Source organism: Palaemon carinicauda, chromosome 28 (genome assembly GCF_036898095.1).
Source record: "Palaemon carinicauda isolate YSFRI2023 chromosome 28, ASM3689809v2, whole genome shotgun sequence".
NCBI lineage: Eukaryota > Metazoa > Arthropoda > Malacostraca > Decapoda > Palaemonidae > Palaemon > Palaemon carinicauda.
Genome location: NC_090752.1, coordinates 69,058,319 through 69,070,132, shown reverse-complemented (window position 1 = coordinate 69,070,132; position 11,814 = coordinate 69,058,319). Strand labels below are relative to the sequence as shown.

The 11,814-nt window shown below is 34.3% G+C and overlaps 1 protein-coding gene across 5 annotated transcripts in view; it reads left to right on the top strand.

Moving 5' to 3' along the window:
• The window catches only part of LOC137621652 (ankyrin repeat and BTB/POZ domain-containing protein 2), a 622,846-nt gene that overhangs the window by 594,946 nt on the left and 16,086 nt on the right, over positions 1–11,814 (top strand). For all 5 annotated transcript variants that reach the window (XM_068352128.1, XM_068352127.1, XM_068352125.1 and 2 more), the window contains 12 exons: positions 943–1,085; positions 1,210–1,397; positions 1,613–1,878; positions 2,038–2,160; positions 2,478–2,743; positions 4,064–4,208; positions 4,676–4,966; positions 5,140–5,334; positions 5,601–5,838; positions 10,241–10,446; positions 10,789–11,082; positions 11,228–11,410. In XM_068352128.1, coding sequence (XP_068208229.1) covers positions 943–1,085; positions 1,210–1,397; positions 1,613–1,878; positions 2,038–2,160; positions 2,478–2,743; positions 4,064–4,208; positions 4,676–4,966; positions 5,140–5,334; positions 5,601–5,838; positions 10,241–10,446; positions 10,789–11,082; positions 11,228–11,410 — 2,538 coding nt within the window. The remainder of the gene's footprint in view (positions 1–942; positions 1,086–1,209; positions 1,398–1,612; positions 1,879–2,037; positions 2,161–2,477; positions 2,744–4,063; positions 4,209–4,675; positions 4,967–5,139; positions 5,335–5,600; positions 5,839–10,240; positions 10,447–10,788; positions 11,083–11,227; positions 11,411–11,814) is intronic.

Genomic DNA, 11,814 nt, shown 5'->3' with positions numbered 1-11,814 from the left:
GTACCAAAAACCTCATTGACCCACTCCACAAACAAAATGAAGGTCATCCAAATCTTGTTGTTTGACCTCCATATGGCATTCAGTTGCTTCTTTTGCACCTTGTAGTTCTTAAAGATTAGCACAGAACAGCAGTGTTAGTTTCATGGGCGTGTAATTACCTTCTCTTCTTCTGTAATTAAGGGCCTCCTTGGCATCTTCTTCCAGAACAGACCGATCTCATCGAAGTTTAACAATTGCTGTGGCTTGTAAGACTCAAAGCCTATGAACATTTTAAATTCCAAAATGAATGCCTCTGATGCCTTGACCTAAAAGTTTGCAGTCACACCATGTCACACAACACTACAGATGCCCGTTCTTCTCTTGAAGTTTTCAGACCAGCTAAAGCTTGCTTTGAAAGTTGCTTTTTCTTAGTCTGCTGATGTACCTGGCTCATATTTCATAAAGCTAGTAAAGGTTTCTCACAAATAATTCTTTAGGTTATCTTGTGTGCTAACTGCTTCTCATTTATCCATATCAGAAGCAGGTTCTCGATATTATCTAGAGCACGTGGCTGTTGTTTTGTCAAAGTGAGCCCTTCTTTCGCAGTATCAATTGCTTTGATTTCTTCCTTTTTCTTGAAAATCGTACATATTGTTGATGTGCGAATGTACATTTTTGCAAGAGCTGTCACACAAGTACCTTGATCATGGATACTGTGCAACTGTTTTTTCGCTCATTGCGTGCTAGTACCGTTAATACTTTACCACAAAATCTAAGAATACAGAGTAAAATGTTTGTTCCCAGAGCAATATAATGCTTGTAAATTATACTGTCTTGCTCGTAAACTGAGGTTTTTAGTGTTTTGTGCTCATTGTGACTTTTTCATAAAATGGTGTTTTGACTCTTCTTTATATGAGTTTTTAGAAATACAATATTTTATTAATTGGCCATTGTGTATTATAGGCATGTCTAAGAGCAGCAGCCATGTACACTGTGTGTGGTGATCAGTTGCGACAGTCCAAAAGTGCAAGAGCAGGCCTTAATCTCTCAGTAGGACGTTTTATGAGATGGATGTGTGATGTACGGATTGGAAAATTCATTCACGAGTAAGTACAGTACTTTGTTAAGATTAATATACTTTTTCACTAAATTGTCTAGAACTTTTTGTGACGGAACATTTTGTGTTGAACATAAATTGAAGCCTATTGTAATCTAATATTCCCATTACAGGTATGCAGCAGTTTACTTAACAGCGGGTATGGAAAATTTATTAGAGGAAATGGTTTTACAATGCCTTCCAGCTGAGGAAGATCATATGCTTACTGCAAGTGTATTGGAGCATGCTATTGCAAATAATGGTGACCTTTGGGGATTACTGCAACCGTATGCTCATCTTAATGCTGGAAGGACTGCCACAGGTATGATTAAAATCACTCATGCTCCTCTTTCTATGTACATACAATTTTTTAAGTGATTCAAAATATCATTTTGAAAGAAAATATTTTGATGCTAAAATTTTTATAAATTTTATTGAAGTATTTGCTCAGTAAAATTATTGCACTTTCGTTGAACCTCATATGTTCACTTAACTTGAAATATTTTTTGATAAAATTCCTTTTGATATTTGATACAGGAGCATTGTGTTTGCCAAGATGGGCAAGCACCAATAGCATCGAGGCATCCTCTGGTAGTGGAAGTTCATCAACCGGCGCTAGTAGAGGTAGTGGTGGAAGCGCTGGTTCGGTAAGTGGTGCTGGTGCAGGGGCAACATCTTCAACACCAGTCGCAGCTGGAGGAAATGACGGAGTTGGAAGCAGTAGCAACAGCAGTGGTCCTCAGCCCTCAAGATGCTCATCAAGTGTTACTTTAACTCCTGAAGAACATTCAAGAAGTAGTAAGGTAATGAATATTTATCAGCATCAGTAAAGTTAAGAAAATTTTGCTTATCCAGAATTAAATTCTTGAATAATACATGTTCTGTACTTTTAATTCTTCTTGTATACTTTGAATTATAAAGAAAAATGTTACTTATGATAAAAATGTTTTGTAATTTTGCAGACACTGGAGCAATCCCTCTTAACAACTTGTGTTGGATCTTTAGCTGAACTGAGTGAATTGTTGAGTGTCGTTGCTCTTCATCATCACAGAGCTACTAACACAGCATCCCCTACTCGTGCTCAGGTACTTTACACAATTAACAACAATATAAGCAATCCTGCTGCCATGTTTTATGTTGAGGCTGACTATTATCATGATTTTAAGATGATGAAACAAATTATTCTATACAATCTATTCAAAAGAAAACACGGTATCTTTTATGCTAGTAAGGTTAAGTGTTAAATTCAAGAATAATGTATGATTTTCTTCTGATTCATTTAAGAGAGCACTTCAGTGGAATTCATTAAAAATCATTGAGAAATCCTTATTAAATAAGCATATAACTACTGTAGTACTACCACTACTGTATACATCATTTGATAATATTCCTGTACTTTTAGGTAACGTGGGGACCATCTGCTTTACACGCACTATTCTACTTTATGCGTTGTAGTCAGCTTGAGCATGCTGAGCATGCATCTCGAGCACCAATTCAAGAACTGGTGTATGAGAGGCCTTATATTGTTTTACCGCCTATTCTGGAATGGGTCAGAGTGGCTACTGCACACACAGAACATCGTCATTCTACAGTAGTTGACAAAGATGATGTTATGCAGGCTGCTAGACTGTTACTTCCAGGTGTAGATTGCCCTGTGAGAATGATTGGGTAAGATATGTATTTTATATTATTTGATACCTATTTGGCAATTTTTGGTAAATGCTTGTGAACAATCCACCCGAGTTCATTAACTTCTAGCAGATATATACTGTTTATTTGTTAGCTAAGTTTAAAGTCTTTTTTTTCACTGATGCATAAATCTTTTTAATGTAGATAAAACAAACTTATAAGAGTTCAAAATGCAATGTTGGTATAATTATGTGGGAACAGATAGAAAATTTTATGACAAAGAATTAAAGATTGGGGCTGAAGGGACACGAAAAGAATCTCAATTGTGCTTTATAAGGAAGGAATTATGTTGTTACCAAACTATTCTTATACACACATATACATGAGAACATCTATTGTTCAGATTAAATATTATACAGTATTGTGGTTTTAACATCAGTGAAGTAATTACACTCTTATTAAATAAAAGTAGGTTTTACTATTTAAAATGTGCAGACCAAAGTTCCTTCTATTATTACTTGGGAATTTATTGTGTGTAAACAATACACTCTACTGTATCATTCTCTAAGTTAACATACCTTGGAGTTACCTTTCCTACTACCACTAGAGAGCTATTGGGTCCTTTGACTGGCCAGACAAACTACATTGGATCCTTTTCGGGTTACAGCTCATTTTTCATTTGCCTACACGTACACCGAATAGTCTGGCGTATTCTTTATACATTCTACTCTTTCCTCATATACCCGATATAATTAAGATGATGAACAATTCTTCACTTAAGGGGTTAACTACTGTACTGTACAGTAACTGTTTGTGGCTGCTGTCCACTTAGTAAGGGTAGAAGAGATTCTTTAGCTATGGTAAGCAGCTCTTCTAGGACACTCCAAAATCAAATAATTATTCTCTATTCTTTGGTAGTTCCATAGCCTTTGTACCATGGTCTGCCACTGTCTTGGGTTAGAGTTCTCTTGCTTGAGGGTACCCTCAGGCACACTATTCTATCTATTTCCTTTCCTCACTGGGCTGTTTTACTTGTTGGAGCCCTTAGCCTTATAGCATCCTGCTTTTCCATAAAGGGTTGTAATGTAGCCAGTAATAATGTACAGTAACTTCAATTATTTTATTACCTCCTTTTAGTGTACAGGTATGTATTTTGACATGTAAAAATGATGTTTGTAAATTTTTAGTAATTTGAATAAATAAAAATAGTTACATATTTATTATAAATTGTAATTATCAAATACTGTTTTAGCACATTATGTAGTTCTAAAAAGGTGTTATAGTATTCATGTAATCTACCAAACATTGTTAATGTATTCTCATAAAAAATGGCCTAATAAATTTGTCATATATATTCAGGTATGAGGAACTCATGTGCCCCCGACGTCAGCTGGATGAGTTGGAATGTGCTAAAAAGTTTAAAGTTGACCTCGCTTTTAAGATGTTGTCTTGTGGGAGAACAGACCTTGTTCCACATGCATTGCAGCTTTTACCAGCAACCAAAGTAAGAAGCTGGGTTAGTTTTCCCTTGTCAATTGATATACATGATTTATAATATATTTTATTTGTAGGATAGGAAGAGTGAACATTGGAGTATAAAGAAATTATGTTAAATATATATTATGTGTTTGATTATTTCACAATATATATATATATAAATATTTATTCAGTATTATGTATATTCATTATGCATGAATGGTAACTTCAACTTGACAGTACTAAAAGAAATACGTAGAGGTATCACACTTATCTCTGACCATAGAATGCTTGTCCTGTAACATTATGTATGTCTTTGATTCATACCTAACCTATAGAATATGGTTAAGTAATTGTTTGACTTGCATTGAATTATGAGCCAGCCTTATGATATACTTCCTTTTTAAGACTTACAAAAGCTTTATTTCTTATCTAAGCAATCTCAAAGTATAATTGAACTTCATACCTCAAAGTATAATTGAACTTCATTTACAGGTAAATACGGTTAATGAGTATGGATTAACACCCCTGATGTTGGCATGCATTCGTGGTGATGAACCAATGGTAAACATGCTCCTGGATGCTGGTGCTGATGTTGATGCTGAAACACCTCCCACTGGCCCGGCTTATTTAATGGCTAATCCAGAAACCCAGCATTGGACTGCTCTTACATATGCATCTATTCATGGCCATCTAAATATTGCAAAAACTTTGTTGGAGAAGAATGGAAATGTTGAAGGTGGAGCACGGCTGGCAGAGGAGAAATGCACAGAAACACCATTGCAAGTTAGTATGAAAGTAACTCATGTGATGTAGTATAGTCATATCTTATCAATTAAATGTCAATATACATTCTAGCTGAGTAATGCTATCTGTCTTATTTAACATATGGTATTTTAATGAGCTACTAATTTTAGTATCAAGGAAAAAAATTACCACTGTATTTTCTTACATTTCAGGTTGCAGCAGCTGCTGGTCATACAGATATGATAGCCCTGTTGTTGACTTATGGAGCTAATCCTTACCTGTCAACGTTAATGAAAGACTCCCTTTGCTATTCTGGGGCTGCCCAAAGAGGCTGCTATGCTGCTATTGCTGTTGCTGCAGCACATGGTCAAAGACCTATACTTCACAAACTTTTGTCCCAGCCACAGGTATGGTGAAGTGAATGCTGTTCATTTTTATGGTTATGTAGACCCCAAGTAGAGGTATGACTGAAGACTGACAGATGAATTTATGCTACTTTGAGTTTCAAGATGAAATACCAATCAGTTTAATCATTTTATGATGTAACTGTTAGTGAAATTAAAACATATGTAGTCAGTTTTATGGATATGATTAGTTGTAATAGTAAAGTAACTAAAATCCATTTGGTCGATGTTTGTTTTAAAAGACGATGTAAAATGTTTTCTTACTACAGCATGCATCAGCGCGAGAGGTGTTGTCTTTGGAAGAAATTTTAGCAGAAGGTGCAAGTGGTAACACATCTGATAGAGATCGAAGACCGGGACGACAGATGTGTATTGTAGATGACCCCTTAGGACGAGGCAGCCTAGCTTCTAGTGGCTCGGAGTCATCACAAGTAGTCAAGTTGACAAAACAACAGATTAAAACTCTTCAAGAAGCAATGTATCATTCAGCTGAATCTGGACATCTCGGTTTGTTATTTATCCATCATTTGTTTACTAGAATAATGTAGAAGAAATTCCTTGCCACAATAGGGACTTGATGCAAATTTCTATCATTTAAACATCCCAAAGCAATGGATTTCTTTGAGTTACACACTACAGTAATTTGACTTTTTTTCTTGGCCGTTATGAGAAACACACTGCAGCTTTTCTGTTTATGACATGGAAACTTTACTATACTATTGTGCAGTGTATACTACTGCGGTGAAAAAATTAGTAACAGGAAATTGTTGGAGCGTGTGCGTGCATTTACTATTAACTAAGTGATTCTTTCATTACTTTACTGGGGAAATTTATCTTTTGAAAGGAAAGAAAATAGGAAAAAATGTTGAGGTAGAAGTCAATAAACCAAGCTTCTGAAGAAGCAGAAATATGAACATCAGGGGAGGTTCATAGAAATAATTTAGCTTTTTAGGATAATTAAATAACCTCTTATATTGAACATTGCATGGACTTTTAGAATGGGTATTATGTGTAGTATTATCTCATGACATTGGCTCTTAATAAATCTAAAGTTCTTAATGTAGTAAATTTGGGGACTTTAGTTGTTTATTGGTTACTTTTTAAATGCATTTTTGTACAGTGAAATGCTATTTTCTTATTTAAAAGGGAGTTAACCCCCTTGTTTTATTTGGTGTTGTAGTGTTCATATGTATGCAATAATTAATTGGATTTTAATTTAATCATTATGTTCCTGCATCATTACCATTTCTGATACAATTAAGAAGCAAGGGAATGCAGTCAGTAATGCCAGATAAAGTGGAATAGGTAAATCGAGTGGCTTGAAGAAATATTAATACATCGCCTTATGAACTTTCATATAATCATTGTATGCTGCATAGCTAATTGTGGTAAAGAAACATGCTGAGCTTATGCTGTTTCATATATTTTAGAAGGTTTGGTTACTTTGGGAGGTTTTTTTTTATATAAAAAGGGTAGTAAAATTCCCTAGATATATTGGCAACCATTTAACAATAATAAAAACAAAAAATTAATAATAAAACTTATTTCTATACTTGCCTGATGTTCATATTGCTTCTTTTCTAGAAACTTGGGTTAATCGATAATCACCTGAAGGAAAATTTTAAATTTCTCATTTTCTTTCCTTGCAATAGACACATGCCTCATGGCACCAAGAGTCTGTGGGGAGGAGGGTAGGCATGTATATGAACATCAAGGTGAGTATAGAAATCATTTTATTAAAATTCTGTCTATTTTTCTATGAATCTCTATTAAGAGCCTTGTCCACATCCAAACCAACATACTTTACTTACTTTGATGGCTGCTTTTCCGGTCCCATACAGCAGGAGAACCCTACTCTCTACAGGACCTCCACTTCAATATTTTGAACTTGCAACAAAAGAAGAAAGGACCGAATCCTCTCCACTGACAGAAAGACTCGATAATGAACTGTTGTTATTATCATTCCCAAATATAGAACAACTTCTTGAAATTGACCAGGATATTAATCTGAGAAACCACACTTATTGAATCCAAATCATTTCTTATGAACCGCTCAAAATTAACCAATCATTCAAGTATAAAAGAACTCTTAGCCCCGAGAATTCTTAACCATTTTAAGATGGGTGCCATCATTCTGGTGAACACTCGAGTGGTTGTCCTGAAACTGAAACATAGGCAACTTGAATTGGTAAACTTTTGACCTATTGACAAAACAGAGGTAATTTTTTCAATTGAGATGAATCGGAATGTGAAAATATGCATCTAAGAGGTCTCTTGAAAACTTCCAATTTTTTTCTTTATTGTTCCCAAACTGTCAAGGGACGAGACATCTATAGCTGGTCTCCAGTCCCCTAAAATTTTAGGGACTAGGAATATCCTGTTGTGAAATCCTGGTTACAGCTTTTAGACCTCTTCTATCCGATCTTTATCATGAAGATTCCCAATTCCTAGCTGTAAAATTTGAGTTTTTGCTGTATTAGTAAAATAAATTACATGGAACTGGGTTTTTTAACAAGGGAGGATTAGAAGATTGAGGAATTCAGTAATATTTTTTTACAACTGCTAAAATCTACAGACCAGGATGAAGGCTTTCCCAAATAGGATAGAAGTGGGAAAATCTCCTCCTACTGAAATTTACCAGATTTTTTAATCTGTTTGGCAACCCCGATTGGACTTCAGACATTCGGCCACTGAAACAAAAGGAGATCTGGCAACAATTCTGTGGTTGAAGCATTTGACCCAAAGGTCTCAACTTGATGACCTTAAAATATCAATATTAGTCCTGGTTTCTACTGTTGCAGCTACTTAATCAATTTTTACTACATCTGAAACAGGCCCTTAAGTATGAGAAGAAATTAATGACCTTTTGTACCTCAAAGACTGACCCCAACATAGGCACATACCTGCTCTCTTCTCTTAATCACAAAACACAAAGACTGATAAAACCTTGTAAGCCCCATGTGATAGTTGTTCCAAGTTAAATTCAAATCCAATTCAAATTCTGATGTCCTGAAAATTTCTGTTGTAAGGACTAGCAATAACCTTTATTATAGAATCTGCAAAGTAGTGCTTCAAGAACATCCCCTACTTGATTATCCACAAACTACAGTACATTTATGTAGTCAATCAGCTGTAAACCTCACATTTAAAGATCTTTTTTATTAGGAGTAATTATGTGCTCAAGGCAGGAAATTAAATAATCTTGAACAAGATTAGGTAACTGATTACTGTAGTCTTATACAAGTCAGCATGTATTTGTGGTATAGAATGCTTCAAGACTAAATGAGAACTAGAATTAATAGCCTTCTTAGAATGTGAAATAACAATTTATCAATTCTCTCTACATTGAAGTTGGAAAGTTGAGAGGAGTAAATAGTCAAGGAAGTATCTGTCTCCAAACACTTTGAAGAATAAGCAGCATCAGAACTTGCCTTAAGCAACTTTTTAGGGTATTTTTCAGCGATAACCTTATGAAAGGTTGGAAAGGGAGTTATTTCTTTCAGGGTCTTCTGTGTTTTCCTCCTTATTTTCCTGAATAGGAGGATAAGCTGGAATTATTTACTGATTTTCCAGTTTACTATATTAACAACTGAATACATATGGTATGCCATGGCATCCACGTGTAAAATACATGTTGATTAATAGCGCATACTTTAGTGAGTGGAGAGATATTAGGATTCAATCTACCAACTCGGTCTTCTGCCTCACAATATTTTTGTCTAAACGAGTGACTAGGATTGCAGGAATGCACAAATTTAGCATTAGAAGGGTCTAAAGTAATCAAAGAATTTAATGTTCTGTGAAAGACTAACCAATCTGTATGGAGCAGTGAACTTTCAGAACCCTTACTGAATGGAACATTATGTTGAATTAGGGTTAGCAACCATGCAGGTGGGATCAGAATTACCACCTTCAAGTGAAGACTTTGAAGACAAATCAAGCTAGAGACATTAAGAGCTTTTGAAGCTTCTCACTATCAAAACTTAGTTGTTTAATTGCTGGAATGTCATGATTGTCATAATTTCCTTCTATAATAAACTAGCCTAGTCTTCTCTGGATTTCCCACTGAACTAAAAGGAAGTTCCCTTTCATGCTTTGAATGTTTAGATTTGATCAACAACCATTGAAACATACTTTTCCATGTGAGGAATAGTGAGGTATTTGCACTCTTCACAATTTATTTAAATTACAGTATTATCCCTGACATAAGATGCAGAGTGAGTATGGATCATGATCACCCAGAAACAATTCCCTAGAACAATTACTACTAAATCCAGAGGAAGACATCTTGAAATGCTCTAAAATTATAACAATCTGGAGAATGTCAAACATATTTAACAGAGAAATTGAATAATAAAGAAACTGGTGCATCATCCCTTCACTACTTACTATTAACTGCAGTAATGTTTCATTAACTAACCAAAGGAATATGTCTATTGAAAGGAAAGAAAATGGGAAATTTTTAAATCAAACTTCAAAATAAAAAGAAATATGAACTTCAGGTTAGGTGCATAAAAATATAAAATTCTCTGGCCTAAAACTTATAATCCAATGCAATCCTAAAAATTTAAGACATCAGTTTAGAAAATTATACAAATTTAGTGTACAGTACTGTAGTTTTTACTTTGAGGATGAGTTGATTTCATTATTTAACATTACCAAAAAATTGGCTATATAGTTTTGTTAAGTGATCCTCACTTTTGATTGGTTTAAGTTATGCAGTAATAAAAGCATTTCAAAATTTTATAGTGATTAGTATTTGATACTTTTTTTCTCGATGAAGATAAATGTAACTAAATGCTATACTTTTTCTATACTGATGATATTCAAAGTAATAAACCATTAAAGATACATTATGTCGATACAGACACTGAATAGTTATTTTTATCCTTTATAATTTTGTTCACAGAAATGACTTTAGACTTACGGAATTTGGGTGTGCCTTGGACTTTACACTGCTGGATGCATACTCTTGCAACAGCACATGAACATCGATTGGAATCCATTATTGACCAGTTACTCCAGGACTTTCTCCAAGTTTGGCCAGATGATTATTCTGCTCAGTTTGTAGATGAATGTTTGCCACTACTCTTCAATATATTTAGATACAGCAAGGTGAGTTTGCAAACAATTATCAGCAATGGATTTACAGACTGTTCTCTAATTATATCAGTGAAACCATTAATTATCATCATAAAAAATTGTATCTGCTTTTTTGTTTAAACTGGTTTTACAGTACATATGTAATGATTTCAGGTATTCATCTTGAATTAAAACTTCCATATCTACTGCTTTCTGGTCAAATGTTCCTCATAACTCTCGTCATGTTAATGGTACAAATATATTCTGCAGTTGCAACTGCTAAATCTTTATAGTAAAATACTTAGCTTTGTTGCTCATCTGATATGATTAAATTAGGAATTATTCTTAACTTACAAATTTCTTCCATCCTTACAGAATGAAGGCACGTCATTGCTTCTGGCAGACATTTTCTCTTCTTGTTATGGTAAAGAACCTATAAAAGAAATCCGTGACACAACGATATCTGGAGGAGCCCGGATAGATCCAAAATTTGTTAATAACCCAGAATTATCAGATGTTCAATTCAGAGTCGAGGGTCGTGTCTTCTATGCTCATAAAATCATCTTGGTCAATGCTTCATCTAGGTTTAAACAAATGCTCAGCTCCAAGTTTTGTGAAGGAAATCCTCCAATTGTACAAATTCATGATATCAGATATGATATCTTTGAGGTGAGTTGAAAAATCAGTGTAAATACTGTAAAGGCAAAACTAGATTTACATTTTAAAAGTGAGATACAGTTATGAATTGGAAGGAAATGCTTTAATAATTCAAGATGGTTAACATAACTTTAATTACCCATTATATATTTTACAGCTTGTTATGCAGTCTCTTTACAAAGGAGGTTGTGAAAACTTGGAAGTTGAAGCTGGTGATGTTCTTGAGCTTATGGCTGCTGCAAATTTCTTCCAGCTTGATTCTCTCTTACGTTATTGCGAATCAAGATGTTCTAAACTAGTACTTCTTGATAATGTTGTTTCCATGTACATACATGCCAAGGTAGAGTATTTTAAAATATTTTTTACTACTCATAATGAAAATTGCATTTTGAGAGATTTATTTAATATTTAGTAAAAGACAAGAGAATGACAATAAATATAGCTGTGAAAGGGTGTTATCTTACCGATCTCATATAGATCTCATTAGGATCATGATTAAGTGGCAATACTATTTACATTTTACACCCATTTTGCTTACTCTATTCATTTGACGTAGGGGAGCCAGTCATCTTTATAAGTAGCCTGGTAAAATTGACCATGGCATCTCCTTTCTCATGCACTGTGGTTACACTTACTATCCATAGATTAATTGGTTTCCCATTACCTATAATCTTACCTCTTTCTAAGAGTCTTACTGTATTTAGAATCACAGAATTCTTCCTATTTTTTTTTTTTTTATTCTTG